General features: G+C 43.1%; 1 protein-coding gene and 1 long non-coding RNA gene across 3 annotated transcripts in view; one reads left to right on the forward strand and one right to left on the reverse strand.

Moving 5' to 3' along the window:
- Nucleotides 1-23,300, reverse strand: part of LGR4 (leucine rich repeat containing G protein-coupled receptor 4) — a 138,996-nt gene that overhangs the window by 12,530 nt on the left and 103,166 nt on the right. For both annotated transcript variants that reach the window (XM_039537593.1, XM_039537591.1), the window contains 11 exons: nt 13,348-13,563; nt 12,310-12,381; nt 10,871-10,939; nt 10,211-10,282; nt 10,047-10,118; nt 8,750-8,818; nt 7,882-7,953; nt 6,269-6,334; nt 3,245-3,316; nt 1,730-1,801; nt 1,285-1,410 (listed from right to left, as the gene is read on the reverse strand). In XM_039537593.1, coding sequence (XP_039393527.1) covers nt 1,285-1,410; nt 1,730-1,801; nt 3,245-3,316; nt 6,269-6,334; nt 7,882-7,953; nt 8,750-8,818; nt 10,047-10,118; nt 10,211-10,282; nt 10,871-10,939; nt 12,310-12,381; nt 13,348-13,563 — 978 coding nt within the window. The remainder of the gene's footprint in view (nt 1-1,284; nt 1,411-1,729; nt 1,802-3,244; nt 3,317-6,268; nt 6,335-7,881; nt 7,954-8,749; nt 8,819-10,046; nt 10,119-10,210; nt 10,283-10,870; nt 10,940-12,309; nt 12,382-13,347; nt 13,564-23,300) is intronic.
- LOC120404685 overlaps nt 1-23,300 on the forward strand; it is a 51,770-nt gene that overhangs the window by 1,844 nt on the left and 26,626 nt on the right. The window lies entirely within an intron of this gene.

Here is a 23,300-nt window from a genome sequence, read left to right on the forward strand (position 1 = left end):
GAATGCAGCGCTCGCATACCTAATGTGGAATGGACGTGAACAAGCACTTGAAGAAGTAGTTATTTTTCTTTCAAGATAAAAGAAAATTAAGGTGAAAGAGGGGGGGAAATAGTACAATAAACCACACTTATAGCAAAAGGGGCACTGAAGAGATTTAGAAAAGGGGTGCATATTCAAAGAACCACCACAAGATTCATCAGGTAGGTTGCACTTTGATTTCTGAAGTATGGTCTCTGTACTCTAAAACTATGGCATTTTCCTCACCACTCTGGTAATTCCTGCTCTGGAAAGTAGAATTTTGCAAGGCTCATGTCAAAATATGGTAACTCTTACCAGTCTAGAATGCCCCTGTGCTAATCAATATTAAGCAATGTACATAGGTATACAGTATTTTGGGATGGGCGTACTTCTAATTACCCTTACAACAAAATCTCACAAAACCAACGTCATTCTGAGTCAAGGCTACAATAGAAATCCTACAAGAACTGTATTGTGCCTGGCCACTATTTATATGCTCGTCTTGGAGGAGTATCAGAATAGTGAATGCCATGCTACAGTAGTTCTCAGCTTTTGGATCAAAAAAGCCGAGTCTCTTGTTAACACACGACTGAACATCACAAACTCCTGGGACTGAATCCTAGACATCTCCGACTCTTTCCTCTGGTCTTGGACAAGTAACGGTCTTTGCCTCAATTTTCCCATCTATAACAATTCTTACGTGCTTCATAGGGCACATGAGAATTATGTTTCTATAGGTCTCTGAAAATGAGAAAAGCTACATAATGGTCTGATCCAAAACCCATCAAAGTCAATGAGAGTGTTTCCATCGATTTCAACAAGCTTTTGGATCAGGCCCTAAATGCCTACTGTTGTTATTGTGCTGGGCCTCACAGAATAACCAGCATTTGTATAAAGGATTGGGGTGGTGGAATCATAAGCCAGCTCCCATTTTCCAGATTCTAGGAAGTGGACATGCTCAGTCACTGGCAAATGGGTATTCACAGGTGTCTAGAACTGCATCCATACCATTACTCCAATTCAGATATAAGGGGTTGGGTGGAGGGCTGTCAAGGATTCCAAGAAGGACAGGTGAGAGCAGCCTTATGGAATAAGAATAGTCAAGATCTCCCTTGACCTATTACAAAAATCCAGCACAACTGAGCTTAGTTAATAGGAACACAGTGGCCTTAACTGAATGACTTGACTTGTGTCACATTGTTTGTTCTTCTAAATGCTATTTTAAATGTTCATCTGAACAGTCTTTAGTTTTATCTACCAACATACCGGAGCTTCACAAAGTCCTTTGCTGACAATGCTTCTTTCAGCTCGAAGTTGCCTGCAAGTTTAAGCTGGTTTAGTCCATTCAGTCCTTCAGTTGGAAATGAAGTCAGCTCATTGAAACTTAAGTCTCTGAAACGTGAATATTAAAATTGTTACACACGGTTAAGTCTGAAGATCCCATGGCATGTTTCTGATCAGTAGGGATCTGCTCTAGTGTTTGTTGGCTAACATTCTGTCCTCCAAACCCCCCATCAAGCAGCATGTCTTCTGTCCTCCACACAAGTGAGAGGAGTGCCTCATTTCATAGCTGTGCGTGTAGTCTGGGGATCTCTAGGGATGAAAAGGGATATAAAATGCAAACACACATCAGTTTTGAGTGAGAAAATTTTACCATTTCAGCAATTTAGTGCTGGGGGTGCTGGTTTATTGCACAAAATGGCCCACTTACAGATTAGTTATAGCACCAAGTGTAGTAAATGCCTCCTTGTGAACCTGCTGGATCAAGTTTCTACTGAGATCACTGCAATTAATAAAAAATGCCATTTAGTTCGCAATTTCACTGAAATTTCAGAATAACCATTGTTTGGGAGCTCGGTAAGTGGCAGTGACATTATACCTCTGAGAGGAAAGTCAAGTAATCTGCATGGTTTAACAACATTTTGGTATCTCCATGACATTTTCCATATAGAATCATGTATACATGGGCTTAATCCTGCTAGGTGCTGGGCATCTGCAGAGAGGTGAGAACATAAGCTCTTTGGGACAAGAACAGGTCTTATTTTATATCTGTACAACACAATGGGACTCTGACTGGAGCATTGGAGTGTTACTGTAATATAAATAAGATGGAGAGAGCAGCGAGTTTTCACATGCAGGATTAAGCCTGGAGGCCTTACACTGTAGTGACTAACTGCTGCTCTTATTTACACAATAGGAGCTGTGAATTTCTGGGATCTTATACCTTCCTTTTATTAGCTCCTCAATAAGTAATGTACACGTTCGTATTATCAACCACATTTTAAGTCCTAATGTTTACCAATAAATTGTTTCATATTATAGATCTACCACCATCAAGTAAAACACATATAGTAGTGCTCCAGCAAAAACATTAACATGACAGTGAACAGCCAGAAAAACCTCCCAAGAAATTTAACCTCTATTGCTCTCAAACTCCTTACTATTTGTCCATTTAAAAGCAGGCATGCCAAACCCGTGGAAAAAAACCACAGAAATTGGGCTAGTTTTTGGCTTGTAGTTTGTTGCTTGTTTGGCTTGTAGCTTGTCTGGCTTGTAGCAGCTTGTTGCTTTTTTTTTTTTTGATCGTCTCCCAGCAAGCAGGGGCCAAGGGGGGCAAGCAGGGGCAAGGGAGGGAGAGAGTCAGGGGTGCACAGCGGGCCCACCACAGTCCCAGATTGAAAGCCAGGGGGCGGGGGGGGATCTAGTCACAGAGTGTTGGGGTTCTTAGGAATTGGCTTGTTTTGGCCTTGTTTTGAAATGGGATTCTTTGATTTTTGGCTTATTGTGAAAGTCGGGTGCTTATTTACTGCATGAAAGTTGGCAACTGTGTTCATGTTTACTACTTTAGGTCTGAGAGAATGACATTTGCCCTACTTTACTTATACTGCTTTTTGCAATTGACTTCAGGTAAAAATAGTTAACTTAATTATAAAAATGACAAGAACCCCTTTTTACCAAACCTGGTATGCAAAATACATATTTTCTCGCAATGTATTTATATTAATATATATAAATATTAAGTACAGAAAAGAGTAAAACTGATGCCTAATAAAAACAGTAACTATTGTACAGATCATGGTTAGCTTTGCCGTGGGATATAGAACATCTAGCCTATTAATACAAGACACATTATTACCTTCAAACCCACAAATTAGTTATGAATCATAATTTACATCCCATAGTATTCAGAAAGTAAAAATAAGTAAGTAAAAATATATGTACTTACAGGATGCGTAGGGAAGTTAGTCCCTGAAAGGTATCTTCTTTGATTTCCTGGATTTGATTATGTTGTAAGGAACTGGAATGCAAGGGGGGAAAAAGAAGTTTAGAGGCTAATTTCCTCCAAAATTAGGAATATTTGGCTTTTGTTTTTTCCCCTTATCTCTTAGTATATTATCCTCTACTGCTTTCCCCAGTGTTTCTCTACAGATCTAAGCAAATCAGAACAATGAGAATAAGATAAGAAAGATACTAATCAATACCATTGACAGATGAAATGATTTTTCTGATCATCCCTCCATTTTGGGCCCCCCATTTAAATAACTGTTCTCCGCTTCACCACAATATGCCTGGCTATTTTCTCTTGAGACGTTAATTCAATATTTGGAGCCCCCTTATGGAGTTTCCAGCCCATTTTAATTCACAACCCACTTGGCAGAGGTGAACATTGACAAGTGAGGTTTGAACTACCTCCAAGCCGTAAGTGTCACTTTGTGACACAGATGCACCTTGTCATTTAAAACAAACCTACTCACTTCCAGGTTGAGATGATTTAGGCCAAGCTCCAACCCAGTGTGAACTATTACTTCTTAAAATATGGATTTATAAAAGGAAAACACTGAGACACCCTTCATTATACAAGAACTAATGGGCAGGTTATATTTCCAATTCATTCTCTTCCTCTGCGCCCATCTGACAGTCAACATTCATTGAGGTGCTCCTGCATTCTAGGCCATAAATCTGAACTCTAAGGAACGTGAAGGCAAGGTAGCTTTAGCGGAGGGCAACTGGCCCCAGAACTTGCTGCCCTTGATAGAAAACTTGATCTCTGTTGGACTGACAGTCAGAGCACAGGACAAGATTCATCTGTATACCTGCCGGAGGATGAAATATCAACCCTTTTCTCTAAAGGCAGCAGGGGATGGTGCATTTTTATGCTGCCTTCAACCACAGGACTGTTTCTGGCAGTGGAAGAAAGTGGTGGAGATTGGAGTGTTGTTGTTGTTTTAAATTATCATCAATTTTTTAATCAGATTGATTTTTAATAAAGATAAATTTAACTATATGGTCTCATCAATCGACTAGGCACTTTAGAATGTACAATATATTCCCTGCCCTGAAGAATTCACAATCTAAGGGCCTAAACCTGCAAGGTGCCTACCACCCTCAACTCTCAATTACTTCAGTGGAAGCTGGAACTCAGCATGTTGTACGACTGGACTCTGACAAGAGAGCACAGAGGCAAGGAAGGCAGGCAGACTGGCTGGATACTTGTAAAAAGTAGGTTTTATGAGGGAGATAATGGGATCTTGACAGGCAAGGATTGGAGGCAGATCCAAGACTAGAGGGTTACACATTGGAAGGTGCAAAGCTGAGAGTGAAAGAAAGAAGAATGGCACAAGAAGAAAAGAGGACTGGGAGAGCACCAGGGATAAAAATGGGAGCAGAGATATAAGGAGGGGAAAGATTACATTGGGCTTGGAAGGAGAGGATGAGGAGCTTTATCTGATGTGGTAAAACACAGGAAAAACAAAGAAGGGATTTGAGAAGGAAAAGTGATTCTTGGACAGGAAGAGGACTTTTAACAGTGCCATATTGGATAGATGGAGAGGACTGAGAAAAGTTGGGACAGGAGCGAAGGTTACAGTAGGGAAGAGAAGGTTACAGTAACCAAGGGATTAAGCAGTGAGGATAGCAAAGATGAGGAGTGCATTATAAATATGACAAGCTTGCTATGAAAAGCAGGATTACTGAGTCTTTCATTCTTTTTGTGTCCAAATAGGAAGAAATGTTAAACCTCTGACTATGTGAGTGAACTCAATGGGTGAAATTCTCTGGCCTATGTTATTGATGGGGATTTTACAGGGTCCCGCTTACCCCAGACAATGCTTGCTACGCACAAGTTTTTGCAGGCCATTGTAGGCCAGCTTGACATTAAGGCATAGGAAAATTTGTAATAGTTTGGGTGGCATAATCAAGGGGCCAACAGGAGAAAGGGGAACCAAAATCAACTGGTTGTGCAATATGGCCTTAGTATAGCAGACAATGTGACCGCATGTAGGTGGGCACACAAGTAGTTAGGAAAGGGCTTATTGTGCTGCATTGTTGGAAATGGTGGCATTGGGTGTGTGGCAAGGGCGGGGAGCGTCTGGGACAGTGACAGGGGGGCTCCTGGGTGGTAAGGGGCTCTGATTGGCTTGCTGATGGCAAGGATTATACCAGGTAAGGCGTTGTTGACAATTGAAATTTGTAATGTGATAGGGAATTTGCCAGACCCCCACCCATAGGGTCAGAAGCAAACTGCATCCTAACCCCTGCCTTTCAGGCCCAGGCCTGTTAGCAAAACCCAATTGCTATATAGGACAAAGGTTAACTTCTGCAAACTTCTTGTTTGTCTATATCAGGGGCACGAGGGGGGTGGTGGTGATGAAGAAACCAGAGGGGGGTGGTGGTGATGAAGAAACCAGAGAAAGGGGAACTGAGGGAAGCTCAGCTAGAATGCGACAAGAGCCTTATCCAATGCAACTGCAAAGGAGGGGTCTTACAGGCAGGCAGACTACCAACGAAAACCACGTTTGGGACAATAACAGGAAAACTACTAGATGGTGAAGGGTCCGAGTCACGGCCCCAGAGGGGCTCTGATTGGCTTGCTGATAAGAATTATACCAAATAAGGCTAATAAAATTTGTAATGTATGATTACGCGTTGCGGTTTTTACCTTTATAAGCTTAAAGCTATGTGATTTATGTAAGGCGGCTGACCCCCCTTGTATGGGGACACGCCGACCTTCCCTTTATGCATAATTGTAATAAAGGTGCCTCAGGCTGTGTCTGGGCCAAAATCATTGGTGTGGTCAATTTTTCCACGACATTATACAGGGGGTCAGACTGATCATAAGATTCTCTTCTGGCCCTAAAAATCTATGACATTTTCTTACTGTCAAATGTTAAGTACAAGAACTCAGTATTGGAAGCTATGGACTCAGTACACTAAGGGTTATTCAGGATAATTAACATACATTTCTACTTACATTTCTTCTAAGGAACTGCAGCCCTTAAATCCCGAAAGCTCCTTTATGTTATTATAAGACAAGTCCCTTGAAATAGACAATGGGAAGAGTGTGGTTAGTTTAACTCTGCTCTATTTGAAACGTTACTTTACTGCAACCATAAATTAAATAAAAATCAGCATACCAACCATCCTGCTACCACAGTTCTAGAGAAAAACTGAAGACATTTTAAAGACGCACAAAAGTCAGGGGATTCACAGCTATGCTTTCCCCAGCAACCAGCCCCCATTATGTATACTGGTTCTACATATTACATACAAAAAGCTATGAAAAACAATGTAAAGGTTGCAAAGTCAAACTTCAAAAGTGAGGAAATGCCAGGCTCAAGGTTGCTCATAAAGCGTCCCTGAATCCTAGCTCCGTATTTTAAAATACGAGAGAACATTCTCTCTATTCTTGTAACATTGACAAACCCATTTATTTTTTCACTCTCACTCTCTTAAATGACTAAACCATTTTTACTTAAGACTTTCCAGAAATATTCAGCCTGAGACAGACAGCAAGCATGAAAAAAATTCAGCCCAAATGGCTAAAGTTTGGCAAAATTATAAACAACTGAAACTATATAATTGAAAGTGTCAGGCAAGTGTTAATTGTAGGTGTTACTTAGCTAGGCATCTAAAACAGTGCACAAAACATGGCCAACTAACCACCGTATAAATCCCCTCAATTTTGATAGTTCGAAATTAAAGGCGCATGTTTTCCACAAGAAACTGAAGGGTGATCTCTGACATGTGGATGTAATTCAGATCTGTTGAAAGCATGCAGATCCCTCCCCATCCAAAGCTGGGAAAGTTTTCAGATTTTTTCAAGGGGGGGGGAAGGGACAGGGTGGTAAGAAAGGGGGCTGGAAACAGCCAAACTACCATTAAAGTGGAGATTCAAAAAGCCAGTGGTTGACAGAAAAAGCACAATGCTCTGCTGTCTTTCCCGTCTATAAAAACAGAAGACATATTCCCCCTAGTCTTCTGCTGTGAGAAGAATTTATCCTTTGCAATAATCTTTTCCTTACTCCCCCCAGAACCTATCCTCTTTCTTAAATACATTTTTATTTCCTAATTTGCCCTCTCCCCATCCTTTATTTTTACCTTCTGAGTGCCTGCCTCCCATCTCTCTCCTGCACTTCACCATTCTTTTCCTCCACCCCAACTTTCTATTCTCCATTGGTCTCCTCCACCACAGTAATTACGAGTGCCACTCTTCTTTACTCTCACACATGATGAGTGTGGTCTGGAGAGCGAGTGGGTGGCACAATGAAATGTGAAGACATTCTCATGAAAATGCTGCCACACTGACATCCTTACAGTGGTACACCACCATAGGCGAAGAAACACCACCTACTTCAATAAACACACTGCTGTTTCAAGGACTTGATTTGGTACATCAACATATTACTTTGCGGCACCAGGACTCCAGAAGAGTCAAAGAGGGATCAGACATTTGAACAATTTTGGGGCCTACCAACGTTGACAGAATGACTTGGAGCAATGACACTTTCTTTAAATATAGTGCAATATTTTGCTATCAAATTATTTTTACTGTTGGTAAAACAGGAGCAGGAAATATTCACTTACAAAGTCCGAAGCATCTTTTGTTCTTGGCATAGGTTAATGGGAATACTGCTTATCTTGGTGCCTGTAAGAGTCCTGTGTTCAAAACAAACAAAAACACACACATATGTTGAATGCTCAGACAGTACATATTAGGTCTCAGAAATGTAGGAATGGAAGGGACCATCAGAAGTCTTCTAGTCCAAAACCCTACAGTGGGGCAGGACCAAGTAAACCTCGACCCCCTTTGACAGGTGTTTATCTAACCTGTTTTTAAAAACCTTCCATGATGAGGATTCCACAATCTCTCTTGGTAACCTATTCCAATATTTAACTACCCTTAGAGTCAGAAAGTTTTTCCTAATATCTAACCTAAATTTCCCTTAACCCCATTACTTCTTGTCCTACCTTCAGTGAATTGTGGAAAACAATTGATCACTAGCTTCTTCATAACAGCCCTTAACATATTTGGAGATTTATCAGGTCCCTCTTCAATCTTCTTTTCTCAAAACTAAACATGCTCAGTTATTTTAATCTTTCCTCAGACATCACGTTTTCTAAACCTTTTATCATTTTTGTTGCGCTCCTCTGGACTCTCTCCAACATAGCCACATCTTTACCACATGAGGCACCCAGAATTGGACACTGTACTCCAGCTGAAGCCTCACAAGTAAATACATCCGAAATTGTGAGGCACTCCATTACTTTTGTAATGGCAGTCATATAATTACCTAAAATAGATAGGCAGGAATAGAATCCAGATCTCCTGGCTTCCAGCCCTGTTCACTAAGCCACACTTCTACCATTGGAAGTTAATTTTAATACTAATTGTTTCAAGAAGAGACAGAACAAGAAATTAATGTATTGGCAGTGTTTGGTAGAAAATACTTACAGGCTCTCCAGATTACTGGTTCCTGTCAAATTAGGAAACCACTGCACCATGCTGGCACCCCGAATTACTCTAAATAAACAAGAAGATTATCTGTAAATTATATTATGGAAATTGTGGGAGATGGGTGGGGGGAATGGAGGGAGGAAGGGGGACAATCCTTTTATCCTGTTATGGAAGTTTTCATTAGAAATTTACATACTAATCAATTGATTGCCTCAATGAATTTTGGTTACACGATAGGTCTAAAGACACTTGTTGAATACACCTAAAGTAAAAATATGTTTAATCCAATGCTATGAAAGCACGTGATATTCTGTCAGAATTATGCTTGGAATTCAGAACACTGCTAATGTGCTAATTTTCTGCAGATGGTGCTGTGATCCAACTTCCACAGCTGCTCCATTCCAACAAATAAGATCAATGCTGATTTTTACATATGTGCCATTTGAAGGAACAGCATGAAGGAGGTATCACAGTAGTTCTGCAAATATTAGCCCCTATTTAACATACTAAAACGTATTAGTCTTTGATTAGGAGAGCCTGGGATTGGAACCCTTCTGCATTTCTACTTAAGTAGGATCCATCCACTTGAAAGTGTCACTTAGATATACGTTCTGAATATAGTATAAAGTATACTATAAAATCTTTTGATTGTGGCTCAAATCTTGAAGTTTTTAAGTCAGTTTTTACTTACTCATTACTCAGAACTCCCAGACCAGCAATCTTTTTTGAAGTGTGCATGTACTTGCCTGCAAACACATTCCCAATGTCCATCCATATTCAGAAATATATATAGGCTCCACTGGCTTCAGTGGGAATTTGTCTGGGCAAGGACCTGAGCATTTGGCTTTAGGTTACAAGTGAGTCTCATCTTACGCGCATTTAACATGTGCAAATTCAGCTTTGCGTGGTTGGCAAAAACAACAAACAACAAAAAAAAGGGAAAAATAATTTAAATACTGTATCTGTAGTGCGGGCAATTCCGCCCGCCATTACACTCAATGTAATTTTGACTATACGCGATTTTTGCTTTACGCGCTGACAGCAGAACGTAACCCCAGCATAAGGTGAGACTCGTCTGTACTTTTCTTATGCAAGTTAGGAGAACAAAAGATTTCAAGACTATCCATCAGACTCTCAAACTACTAGACATTTTAAGAATAAACAGTAAAGTTTATTAAAACTAAGTGCAAATAAAAATTGTGCAAGAAGTAACATCTGACCAGCAAAATCAGTTATTCTAGGGGCACAGACATGCTATTTCAGATATTCTGTTATAAACTGAGAAAGTACTTACAAGGAGTGCAGATCTGATAAATTCTGAAATGCCGAGTTCCCCACAAAAGAGAGAGGATTATCATACAAATGTCTGAGGAATTAAAAACAGATTTCAGTCTCCCATCAGTTCATACAATCACTGTCTGATAATTAGACTATAAATACACACAAAATAATACTTACATAGTCCTTAAAAGGGGATTTCCCTCAAATGCACCATTGGGGATTATGGAAATGTAATTACTGTGAAATCCCCTAAAAATATATTGACAAAAGAGAAATAAATCTTAAAATATAGCATCATGAGAGTTGATCAACTGTCATTTTGCTAGTGTTCAAATACTACACAAACTCAGGGCTCAATCCTGCCAACAGTTGCACTGAAGTCAAATGAGACTACGCACAATTGAAGGAGTAACACTGAAGGATCAGACCTTTGTCTACTATATATCAGTACTTAAAATGGAAACATTTCAGGGAAGAAAGCTACACTCTGCATCAGTCTGTGATAAATGTTTTTTAAAAGAGCATAATGATCAGTAATTACATAATTTTGCTACTGGAGACCCCAAAACAGTGTCAAAATAGCTGATGGTTAAGATCTATATTAATGGCTATCCTGAATAATTTGCTTATTTTTATCACTCCAAAAATAGTAGGCTCTCTCACTAACTGCTGATTATGCCCGCCTGTAATTAGAGTATTGCTTAGCATAACCTAGTCCATATCAGATTACTGGGTAATGAGACAAAAGAGGCATTCCTAACCTTGGAGTTAGGATTGCTTTTTTATTAAATGAAAAGGATAAAGAAAATGGGTAGAATAAGATGTAGTAATACTCACAGTTCCTTTAGGCTTGGAAGTGCTTTAATGGCTTCAGGGAATTCTACCATGTTGTTATAATTTAAATCCCTAATAGAAAAAGCAGCATCAGCAAACACTCAGTGCTAGCGACATATTTTCACAGTGGACACCTCATGTTAAATTGCTTGATTTATATATAATCTCCATATAGTGAAGCTGTATACTTCTTTTGACATTGGTTTATCTTAATGATAATTTTATCCTTCAGAAGCCTTTAAAACTAAAATATAGTCTTTTAAAACACCCCCAAAAGGTGCAGATTTGAATGACACTTTTGTGTGGCCTATTCAGAAAATCTCTTAGGTTTTATAAAATGTACAACAATATCAGCCACGAGAGAACAGCAGGACCTACAGACCTTCTAGTAAAGACAACTATTATAACTGAACAAAAGAAGAGGTAGAGTCATGTAAGGTGCAATCATGTAAATCCTAATATACAAATCCTTGTTACATTAGCAAAGTGGATTTGTTGGAAACGTTTACTGTTCAGCTACACAATAAACTAATCACAGCTGCTCTGTCACCATTCCAGCTCAAGAGCCAGTCAAGCTCTCAGTTTTATGCTGGCTGTTTGTTTCACAAAAATGCACAAGGTAATGTCAAAGGGCTAAACCATGCAGCTCTTCCTCAGACTATGTTCTTATTGATTTTTAACCTGAGAAGGGCTGCAGGACTAGGCCCAAAGACTGTACTTTCCTTCCAGCTGAGAAGTAAAAGATTTATTTAAAAAAAAACAACAAACCCTTAGAACTGGTTTCTAACTTTAAAAGATATCAAATTACAACTTTACCCTGATAACTGACTGTTCTAAATATTAAATAAAGACTTGCACGGTTTCTGGAGCAAGTTAAGTTCCAATACTCCTCCAAACCCTCACAAAGTAGGAGTAAAATTCCACCACCTTCCTTTAACTAGTGGGAGCTGTCACTGGTTCAGTGGGGCCAGGATTTCATCATAGATATTTTTTGCATTCTTTAAATGTAACATTTTTTTTCTTAGTGAAATATTGCTTACCAGAGATTCATGAAGCAAGCTGAAAGGAAATCTCTAGTCCATGCAATATCATGCAAAACACTTAAATGGCTATACATTTTGCTTCTGAGCCCTCTATCTTAAACTCGAGATTATTTTATCCATTGACATTCAAGCATATCTCACTATTACACAAGGACTCAAGTAATTAGTATTGTCAAAGACAATTGGCAACGTATTTTTGCCATATGTTTTTAAGGAGTTTATTGCTAAAAGTAAGTTGAGGTAACAAGTATTTATTAGCTATAACACTTTAATTATAAACGTAGGGATATCTGAACAATTTTTTCCAAGTCTTTTGTCAGACGTGCTAGTTTCCATAATTAGTCTGGTACTGAGATTTCTACAAACAGACCAATAAACAAACACAGAAAATGTACTTACAGAGTTTCTAGGTTGTCTAATCCATCAAAACAATGTTTTCCTATTGTTTTTATTTTATTGTTATGAAGATGCCTGAAGAGACAACAAAATCAGTTTTAAAATAATCAGTTTCTCATGGATAAATTATAAAATTAACATAAATTTGACTATTTGATATTACAATATGTTTTAGATGTTTTAGAAAACCCATTAAAGGGTGAGAGGAAGTGATACTTTACAAAAGAATGCCTCTGTTACCAGACAAGAGACGTCACAATCTAGAATGAGAACAAGATATTGGATATCATCACAATTACCTACCTGAGGCCCTGTTCAGCACTCCTGATTCTGATAAAACTGCAATTAATTTCCAAGTGCTGAAGTGGGGCCTTCAGATTATAGCTAAGGCTTTTAAACAGTCTTTAAGCAAAATGGTGCAAAGAACTAGAGCAATTCCAAATCAGAACCAAAAACCACCTCCACAAAAAAGAGAGTCATGAACGTTTAATTATTTTTTGCTGGCTTTTTGAAACTGACAGAACTTTTTGAAAACTGAAAACTTCCAACCAGCTCTACAGCTAGTTGAGAAACCCCCAAAAATGTGATAAAAATTTGAATTAAAAAAATAAATTCAAAAATTCAAAACACTTGGCCCAGCTCTAGTGTTAATACCAGTCCCGGGCACATTTAAGACTAAATAAAGCATAAGAAAAATATCCCATAAGGAACAAGCCTGAGGAAGATGACCTTTCCATCTCTAAAAATCACAATGCCTTCTTTTGCCAACTTTTTCAGTTTTCAAAAATGACTATGTTACCAAAAAGAGAGGCAATCGAAAATCATGGAGCAATCTCAGTCATGGCATTTTTGATTTTCTGGCAGTAGACCTCTCTAATACAGATGAGAATTGTACCAGTTTGTGGTGTTTCTGGGTTACAAACTATTAGCCACCTGAAGTGAAACAGAACACAACACACTTCTCATTGCAATCCTAGCTGAATCAGGTCCACGCTTGGAGGATCAAATTAAGTTGTAAAGTGAAAAGCTGTTAATACTCACAGAACAACGAGACTTGAAAGGTTTGTAAATGCAAAGTCAGGAATGTGTGTTATTTTGTTGAGAGCCAGAGTTAAGGCCTGCAGAGAAGGAAGATTGCTGAGTGGATGAATGGGGACTTCTGTCAAGCTGTTGTCATCCAGCCACAGGTGACGTAGCTGGACAAGACCCTCAAAACTGTCTTCTGGGACTGCAGTAATATGGTTAGCATCTAAACGCCTAAAGAGAAACAAAAATAATTGAAATTAGTGAAGTTCACAAGTTAAGTACAAGTATGGATTAAAACACACAAACATATTTAAAAACTCAAATATTTTTATGGGAAGAATTCATCACCTGAAAGTTTTGAGAAGTTTTGAGAAGCCGCTGAAAGGGCCCTGAACATTTTTTTGTCCAAATAAACAGCTCAGATCAATCAAATAGCAAAATTATTCTTTTCCTGTCCATATTTAACACGGTAAAATAATTTTTAAAATTACAATCCTCTTTATAAAAATCTGAATGGATAACAATTCTACACAAGACTCCACTATGCAGAGCAGTACACATTACTGGAACAAATTTACAAAGAGATGGTTTTAATGCATTAAACCACATTATCTTGACTGAAATCCTCTGTAGGTACGCTGTAAATAGTATTAGTGTGTTGCTTTCTGTTATTACTGTACTACTAATGTGACTGATCCTCTCCATGGATCACCACCTTGTAGTGGTGGAGAGGCTTGCGCATCTCAATGACCCCAAGAGCGATGCTGCCTGGAGTCATGTACTCCCTTAGGGTCACCCATGGCAGAACGGTCAAGGGCGAGGTTCCAGACAAAGCGTGATCCAAGAAGTTCCTAACTGCAGAGCAGATGGAGGATAACTGCATAGTGGAGGTGAAACTGTTGTGTAATGATAAAATGGCTGTGAAGGTGGATGAAGGCTGCAGCAAATAGAGGCTTTCCAATCGTCACGGTGTCCATGCCACTGGTTTCAAGTCCTCTATCTGTCAAGGGTAGTGTGGTGACTGTTGTGCACCAGTCTCCCCACTTTAAAAGAAGTCCCCGCACAGGCATCTTCCAGTTTTTTTGGAAAATAATATTTGCACAAGTCAAAAGTCTGGTGGCGATTGGTGACGGGAACAAGACAGTGAAATCCAGAAGTTCCTAGTCACAGACTGACACACGGGCGGTGTGTGTGATACAATCGTCTTGCTCGAGGATTGAGGCGGGTTGAGCATCTTGGCGGCTACATCCACAACTGAGCATCCTTTTTAAGATCCACTCTGCTCACCCCACATGCATGGGCGCCGACTTATATGGGCTCCTGGGGCTTTAGCCCCAGGAATATTTACAGGGGCTCTGCTCCACCAATAGTTGGAGCTAGGTTTCGCCCCTTTTAAATCCCAGCCGCGGCCGGGAGTCAGAGGGCTCTGGGCTGCCTGCAAGCGCCGGGAGCCCAGAGCCTTTTAAATCCCAGCCGTGGCCGGGAGTCAGAGGCTCTGCGCTGCCTGCAAGCGCCGGGAGCCCAGAGCCTTTTAAATCCCAGCCGCGGCCGGGAATCAGAGGGCTCTGGGCTGCCCGCAAGCGCGGGGAGCCCAGAGCCTTTTAAACCCCAGCCGCGGCCAGGAGTCAGAGGGCTCTGCACTGCCCGCAGAGGCAGGGAGCCCAGAGCCTTTTAAATCCCAGCCGCGGCCAGGAGTCAGAGGCTCTGCGCTGCCTGCAAGCGCGGGGAGCCCAGAGCCTTTTAAATCCCAGCCGCGGCCGGGAGTCAGAGGGCTCTGGGCTGCCTGCAAGCTCCGGGAGCCCAGAGCCTTTTAAATCCCAGCCGCGGCCAGAAATCAGAGGGCTCTGGGCTGCCTGCAAGCGCGGGGAGCCCAGAGCCCTTTAAATCCCAGCCGCGGCCGGAAGTCAGAGGGCTCTGGGCTGCCTGCAAGCGCGGGGAGCCCAGAGCCTTTTAAATCCCAGCCGCGGCCGGGAATCAGAGGGCTCTGGGCTGCCCGGAACCGCGGGGAGCCCAGAGCCTTTTAAATCCCAGCTGCGGCCGGGAGTCAGAGGGCTCTGGGCTGCCTGCAAGCACGGGGAGCCCAGAGCCTTTTAAATCCCAGCCGCAGCCGGGAATCAGAGGGCTCTGGGCTGCCCGGAACCGCGGGGAGCCCAGAGCCCTTTAAATCCCAGCTGTGGCCGGGAGTCAGAGGGCTCTGGGCTGCCTGCAAGCGCGGGGAGCCCAGAGCCCTTTAAATCCCAGCCGCGGCCGGGAGTCAGAGGCTCTGGGCTGCCTGCAAGCGCGGGGAGCCCAGTGCCCTTTAAATCTCAGCCGCGGCCGGGAGTCAGAGGGCTCTGCACTGCCCCAAGGGCAGGGAGCCCAGAGCCCTTTGAATCCCAGCCGGGGAGGCGGTTGGGATTTAAAGGGCTCAGGGCTCCCCGTAGCTGCGAGCAGCCCAGAGCCCTTTGAATCCCAGCCCCTGGCCGCTGATTGCCACCTCCCCAGACCCTTGCCCCAACTGCCCCCCAGGACCCCCACCCCCTATCTAAGCACCACTGGTCCTTGTCCCCCGATTACCCCCTCCCGAGACCCCTGCCCCTAACTGCCCCTTGGGACCCCAGCCCCTATCTAAGCCTCCCTTCTCCTTGTCCCCAACTGCCCCCGCCAGAGACCCCACCCAACTTCCCCCCAGAACCCCTCTACCTGTCCCCTGATAAACCTCCTGGACTCCCATGCCTATCCAATTGCTGCCTGTCCCCTGACTGCCCCTCCGAACCTCTGCCCCATCCAACCCCCGCTGCTCCTTGTCCCTTGACTGCCCCCCAGAACCTCCTACCCCTTCTCCAACCCCCAAACCGCTTACTGTGCCACTCAGACTAGCATGTCTGGCTCCGTGCAGCTCCAGACAGTTGCTGCCATGCTCCCCCATGGAGCCCACAGTCCTCTCCCACCCCCAGCACCTGCCTTCCAGATTTGAACACCTCAAAATTCAGGTGTGCTCAAGCTCGGTTTGGGCAGCTTTTACTTCATTTCTCCCAAATCAGTTTCCCCTACAAGGTGCCAACTGAAGGTGTTGGAGAACAGAGAGATTGGGTGGCCTCCTAATGCCTGGAAAAGAGACAAAGGCCAGAGGAGGGAGTGTCAGTGCCTGTGCGGACTTCTGGGAAGTGCATGGTGTGGAAGGGGATGCTGTGATGCTTTGGAACAACTCCATACAAAGCCAGTCAGGACTCTGGGGGAGCCTCCTCTCTTGGAGCAGACTGTCTCCAGGGCAATAAGCTTACACCTTCCTGGGTCTGACCTTGGAGCATTCAGCATGCCCTTCCACATCATGCACTTTCCACAGTGAGTCTGCCCAGGCTGGTCCTGGGGCAACCAGAGGTCCCTGCACCCCAACTCCGCAGTCAGATGTGACTCTCAGCCAGACAGTAAAACAGAAGGTTTATTAGATGACGGGAACACAGTTTAAACAGAGCTTGTAGGTACAGAAAACAGAACCCCTCTGTCAGGTCCATCTTGCAGGGTGGGGAGCCCAGAACCAAGTTCTGGGTCTCTCCCCATTTCCCCAGCCAGCTCCAAACTGACACTCCCTCCTCTGGCCTCTGTGTCTCTTCCGGACAAGGAGGCCACCTGATCTTTGTCCCCAAGACCTTCAGTTGGCATCTTGCAGGGGAAACTGAGGCACCCACACAGTATTCAGAGAAAATATTAAGGACATTCCCACTTCATCACAACAGGTGCAACAAAATATAATACTGTATATTGAAGTAGGCAACTGCTGCTTCTGACTTTCCACTTTTAATTGACCCTTGTAATCTTGTGGCACTGACGCGTTGTAGCTTCATTTTATATCGGCTTACAGGGCGGGAGCGGGGGGGGCACCACCATTTTGGGCCCCACCAAAAATTATACAAACCTGCCGCCTATGCCCACATGGGGAGGGGGTTAGAAAAGGTACCCTAAAAATAGTCTTGCCTCTCTTTCTCCTGGCTGGATAGCTGCATCCAGCAGGATCACCACCTCAGTGGTCGAAAATGTAAGAAACTTTTCAACTTTGGAACTTGGAACGTATGTACCCTGATGGACAACTCAAACAGTGACTGACCAGAATGACATACAGCCATTATTGTTCGTGAATTGAGTTGATTTAACATCGATATTGCTGCTTTGTCCAAAATGAGACGAGCTTATGAAGGACAGATGAGGGAGCAGAAAGGAGGGAAAAATCTTCTGGAAGGGAAAAATCTATATATGAACCCCGATTGCATGGAGTGGGCTTTGCTATAAAGAACAAGCTCGTAAGGTGCCTCTCTGAGGTACCAGTTGGCATCAATGAGCGGTTTATGACACTCTGACTGAGGCTCACCAAAAATCAACAGGCAACTATTGTGAGCGCCTATGCACCAACACTGGATCCGATGACAATGTAAAAGAAGATTTTTATTCTCAGTTGGAAACCATTTTATCGGAGACCCCTAGAGCAGACAAGATCATCCTTCTGGGGCATTTAAATGCACATGTTGGACAAGACTCAGTCCTGTGGAAAGGAACAATTGGGAAAGAAGGAGCTGGCAAAAGTAATTCAAATGGAATTCTGCTCCTGACCAAGTGTGCTGAACATGAACTTATTATTACAAACACCCTTTTCTGATTAAGGGAAAAGTTCAAAACATCTTGGAGACACCCAGGGTCAAAGCACTGGCATCTTCTCGACTACGTCATAGTTCGTACCCGAGATCACAGTGACGTACTTCTCACAAGAGCAATGACGGTTGGACTGATCATCGCCTTATTCTATCCACAATGAAAATTAAGATCACTCCCAAATGGAGGCTGCAAAAGAAGGTCAGACGCAAACTGAAGGTTCAAGACTTGAAGGATCCTATTAAGCATGACCACTTCCGAGCAATCTTAGAAGAAAAGCTCCCATCAGAGTTTCCAGAAGAAATTGAGGAACATTGGAGCCAGTTGAAAGCAGTAATCATCAGTGCCCGTGAGCAAACCATAGGCTACCACACCAGAAAACATCAGGACTGGTTTGACGAGAATGATGCTGAAATTGAGCAACTCATCAATGAGAAGAGAATAGCATTTCGTGCTTGGCAGAATGACAAATTGTAATATAAAAAGACGCCCATGCCAAGGCGAGGACGGAAGTATAACATAAAACCAGAGAACTTAAGAACAAATGGTGGACTGAGAAACCACAAGAACTCCAACATCTCGCAGACATCCACAATACATGTGGTTTCTTTAGTGCCACCAAGGGTGTTTATGGGCCAATTTGTCATGGTATGAATCCTCTTCGCTCTAAGGATGGAACCACACTTCTGAAGGACAACGACACCATCAATTCTTGCTGGAAAGAACATTTTGAAGATCTCCTTGACCGTAATTCTATGGCTGTAGATGAAGTCCTTGAGCAAATCCTTCAACGACCATTTAGAGACGAGTTTGGAAATCCTCCCAATTTGTATGAGGTGCACAATGCCACCATGCAGAAGAACAACAACAAGGCAGCAGGTCTAGAAACCTTCAAAAACAGTGGACCAGAGCTAATTCGGCAGCTTTACCTCCTTATCCTTAAAATCTGGATAAAGGAGGAGATACCCAGTGAAATGAGGGATGCCTTGATTGTCACTCTCTTCAAGAAAGGGGATAAAGTGGATTGTGGAAATTATCATGGTATCTCCCTCCTAGCCACTGCAGGCAAAGTTCTGGTGCAGATCCTTGAAACCCGCCTTCTGCCCCTGTCAGAAGAAATTTTACCAGTCACAGTGTGGTTTCCGACCATGGAACTGCAGATATGATCTTCACAGCACAGCAGGCGCAAGAAAAGTGTCAGGGGCAAAACCGACCACTGTACATGGCTTTTATTGATCTAACTGAAGCCTTTGATTCAGTCAATCGCCGTACCCTCTGGACTGTACTTTCTAAGATTGGATGTCCTGATAAATACATCAATGTCCTAAAATTGCTTCATGATAACATGAAAGCGACTGTTCTGAGCAGCACTGGCTCCCAGAGTGAACCTTTTGAAGTACAAACAGGAGTCAAACAGGGCTGTATCATTGCTCCAACCATGTTTGAGGTTTTTATTGCTGTCATTTTTTACCTAATTGCTGGGAAGTTTACAGCTGGCATTGACATCACTTACAGAATGGATGGAAAGCTTTTCAGGCTTAGCAGGCTGAAAGCCAAGAGTAAGATTTCCACAACATCTATTGTGGAACTTCAGTATGTTGATGACAATGTAATCTTTGCCCACTCTGAGAAAGATCTTCAAACTATCTTGAATGTGTTTGCTGATGCTTACGCATGTCTTGGTCTCACTCTTAATATCAAGGAGACTAAAGTGCTTTATCAGCCCTCTCCAGATGAGGTATTACATGTCCCACCTATCAAAATCAATGGAGTGGAACTGGAGAATGTCGGTCATTTCCTCTTCCTTGGAAGTCATCTTTCATCCTAGGCAGATATTGATGCAGAAATTTAACACTGTCTGAGCTGTGCCAGTGTAGCTTTTTCTCATTTACGGCATAGGGTCTTTAGATCATGACATTCAAACAGACTCCAAGCTTCTTGTTTATCAAGCCGTTATTCTCCCAACACTGTTGTATGGGTCAGAAACTTGGACAACCTATAGACACCACTTGAAAGTCCTGGACTGGCACCATCAACGCTGCCTCCGTACGATTCTGAAGATCAAACGGGAAGACAGGCGCACCAATATTAGTGTTCTGGAAGAGGCAAAGCCCACCTGTATCAAGGCAATGATCATCCATCAGCAATTCCACTGGACTGGTCACGCTGTCCGGATGCCAGACCATCGCCTCCCAAAACAGGTCCTGTTCACTCAGCTGAAAGAAGGGTACTGTAATGTGGGTGGACAACGGAAGCGTTATAAGGACTTGTTGAAGGACACCCTAAAAAATGTAATATTGACATTAAATACCTGGGAGACACTTGCCCAGGATCGCTTAAAAAATGGAGTGAAGTCCTACGTGATGGTCCCCTGCATTATGAACTTGCTTGCTGAGAAGCCAAAGAGGACAAGAGGCGATGGGAGAAGGAGAGACTGTTCTCCAGTCATGGTCAACAGCCTCCTGCTGAGCCTGAAAACATCTGTCCTCATTGTAATAAAACTTGTGGTTCAAGGATTGGCCTTATTCGCCACCTGAGGACCCATAACTCCCAAGGAAGATGATCATACTCAGTAATGAGTGATTGCCCATCATCATCATGTGACTGATGTCAGAGAATCACATTATTAAAAATATATTATTGAACCTCATATCAGAACAATGAATCACATTGGCAAATAAAGGATTATATCACCAACTAAATTCAAAGATTGCCCTCTTTCTGGCAGAGCATCCTTTCCAACATACTCCGGGGGAAAAAAATCCCAAAAGGTTATCACTATCAGTGTTATCTGCACAGGATTAGCTTTGCCATCTTATTTTTTCCCAAATTAATTCTGATCATGGATATTAGAAATAATAATGCATCCTCATGTGGAAAATGATTCATGTCTCTTTCAAAAAGAGTAGCAAAGGACTTGTAACAATTAGTTTTTGCTTCAGTTACCACCCAGCTAAGCTATTGGGTTACACAACATTTCTTTGGGTTTCAGGGAATTTAAAATGAAGACTTCACACCTGGAAAACCTAGGTGGCTGAATGTCTACCATCAGTTTCAGTCTCCAGATCTGAAGTACTCACAACAGAAGGTGCAGCTTTTACTAGCAGAATCAAACTGAAAGATCTTTCTAATAAAAGTTGACAAAAAGTTGGCACCTTGCCTGATACTCTGAGCCTGACAGACTTTTCTTGCAAACAGACTTCATATTCTTTTCCTGCACAAAACAACTCTCTCTACCAACTTACTTTCCCATTTTCTATGCAGTGGCTACATTCACTTTGAGAGTTGTATTTTAATACTGTTTTAGTATTTAGCATGTTCTCTATGCTAGTGGTTCTCAACCTTTCCAGAATACTGTACCCCTTGCAAGAGTCTGATTTGTCTTGTGTACCTCCCAAGTTTCACCTCACTTAAAAACTACTTCATGGGCAGCAGGTGAACCTTGGACTCGGGGAGGCTAGCCCCCAGCCCGGACCACCCCTTCTGCCTGAGGCCCCCCCCACCCCTTCAGCCCAAAGTCCCCCACCCGCAGCACAGCAGCCAGCCAGCCCCTCCCTCCCCACACCCCTAGGCCACCCTAGCACCCGCAGCCCCGGAACACCAGGCATGGCCCCTTCTCATCCCAGAATGCTGGGTGGGTGGGTGAGCAGGCAGCACGTCTCCCCCCCCCCAAGCCCCAGAGCACAGGCTGGCCCCATTTAGCCCCCCCAGCCCCAACCAACCATGGGGGGGGGGGCGGGGAAGAGAGCCTCCCGTAGCACAGCCTAGGAAACAGGAAGGGGCCTGGGAGCAGAGCGTGGGAGGGGCCATGCAAGGCTGTTTGGGGAGGCACAGCCTCCCCCTGCCTTCAATACTCACAGGCCATGCTACTTGCTTACAAAATCAGACAAAAATACAAAAGTGTCGGCGCACTATTACTGAAAAATTGCTTACGTTCTCATTTTTACCATATAAATTATAAAATAAATCAACTGGAATATAAATATTATACTTACATTTCAGTGTATGGTATATAGAGCAGTATAAACAAGTCATTGTATGAAATTTTAGTTTGTACTGATTTCGCTAGTGCTTTTTATGTAGCCTGTTGTAAAACTAGACAAATATCTAGATGAGTTGACGTACCACCTGGAAGACCTCTGCGTATACCCTTGGTTTGGAACCACTGCTCTATGCAACAAATCAGCAACAAATACTTATTCTTCAGTTGTGAATCATACAAATGTAGGGCTCGAAGGGACCACAAGAAGTCATCAAGTCCAGCCCTCTGCACTGAGGGAGGACCAAGTAATCCTAGACCATCCCTGACAGGTGTTGGTCTAACTTGTTCTTAAAAACCTCCAATGAAGGTGATTCTACAACCTCCCTTGCAAGCCTATTTCAGAGCTTAACTACCCTTCTAGTGAGAAAGTTTTTCTGAATATCTAACCTAAATCTCCCTTGCTGCAGATTGACCCCATCATAGGCGCCGACTCCCATGGGTGCTCCAGGGCTGGAGCACCCACAGGTAAAAATTAGTGGGTGCTCTGCACCCACTGGCAGCCAGGCTCCCCCCCACCCGAGCGCACTGCATCCCCGCTCCTCCACCTACCTCTCAGTGCTTCCTGCCCAGCTGCCGCCAAACAGCTGTTTGGCAGCATGCTGGGAGGGAGGGGGAGCAGCGGGAACATGGAGTGCTCAGGGGAGGAGACGGGGCCGGGGCCGAGATTTGGGGAAGGAATTGGAATGGGGGAGGGAAGGGGCCGAGAGCGGGGGAGAGCAGAAGTCGACATCCATTACTTCCTGTCCTACCTTCAGTGGACATGGAGAACAACCGATCACAATTGCTCAACACTAAACATGCCCAGTTATTTTAACATTTCCTCATAGGTCAGGTTTTCTAAACCTTTTATCATTTTTGTGGTTCTCCTCTGGACTCACTTTTGTCCACATCTTTCCTAAAGTGCGGAACCAGTACGCCAGCTGAGGCTCATCTATGTCAAGCAGAAACGGAAAATTACCTCCCGTGCTTTCCATACAACACTACTGTTAAATGCACCCTAGAATATTAGCCTTTTCGCAACTGTATCACATTGTTGACTCGCATTCAATTTGTAATCCACTATAACTCCCAGATCCTTTTCAGCAGCACTACTGCCTAGTCAGTTATTCCCCATTTTGTAGTCGTGCATTCAACTCCTCCTCCCCCCCCGTGAAGTACTTTGCACTTATCTTTATTGAATTTCATCTTGCTAAATTCAGAGCAATTCTCAATTTGTCAGGGTTCTTGTGAATTCTAATCCTGTTCTCCAAATGCTTTCAACCCCTCCCAGCATGGTGCCATCTGCAAATTTTATAAGCCTACT

This window comes from Mauremys reevesii, linkage group 4 (genome assembly GCF_016161935.1).
Source record: "Mauremys reevesii isolate NIE-2019 linkage group 4, ASM1616193v1, whole genome shotgun sequence".
In the NCBI taxonomy this organism is placed as follows: Eukaryota; Metazoa; Chordata; order Testudines; family Geoemydidae; genus Mauremys; species Mauremys reevesii.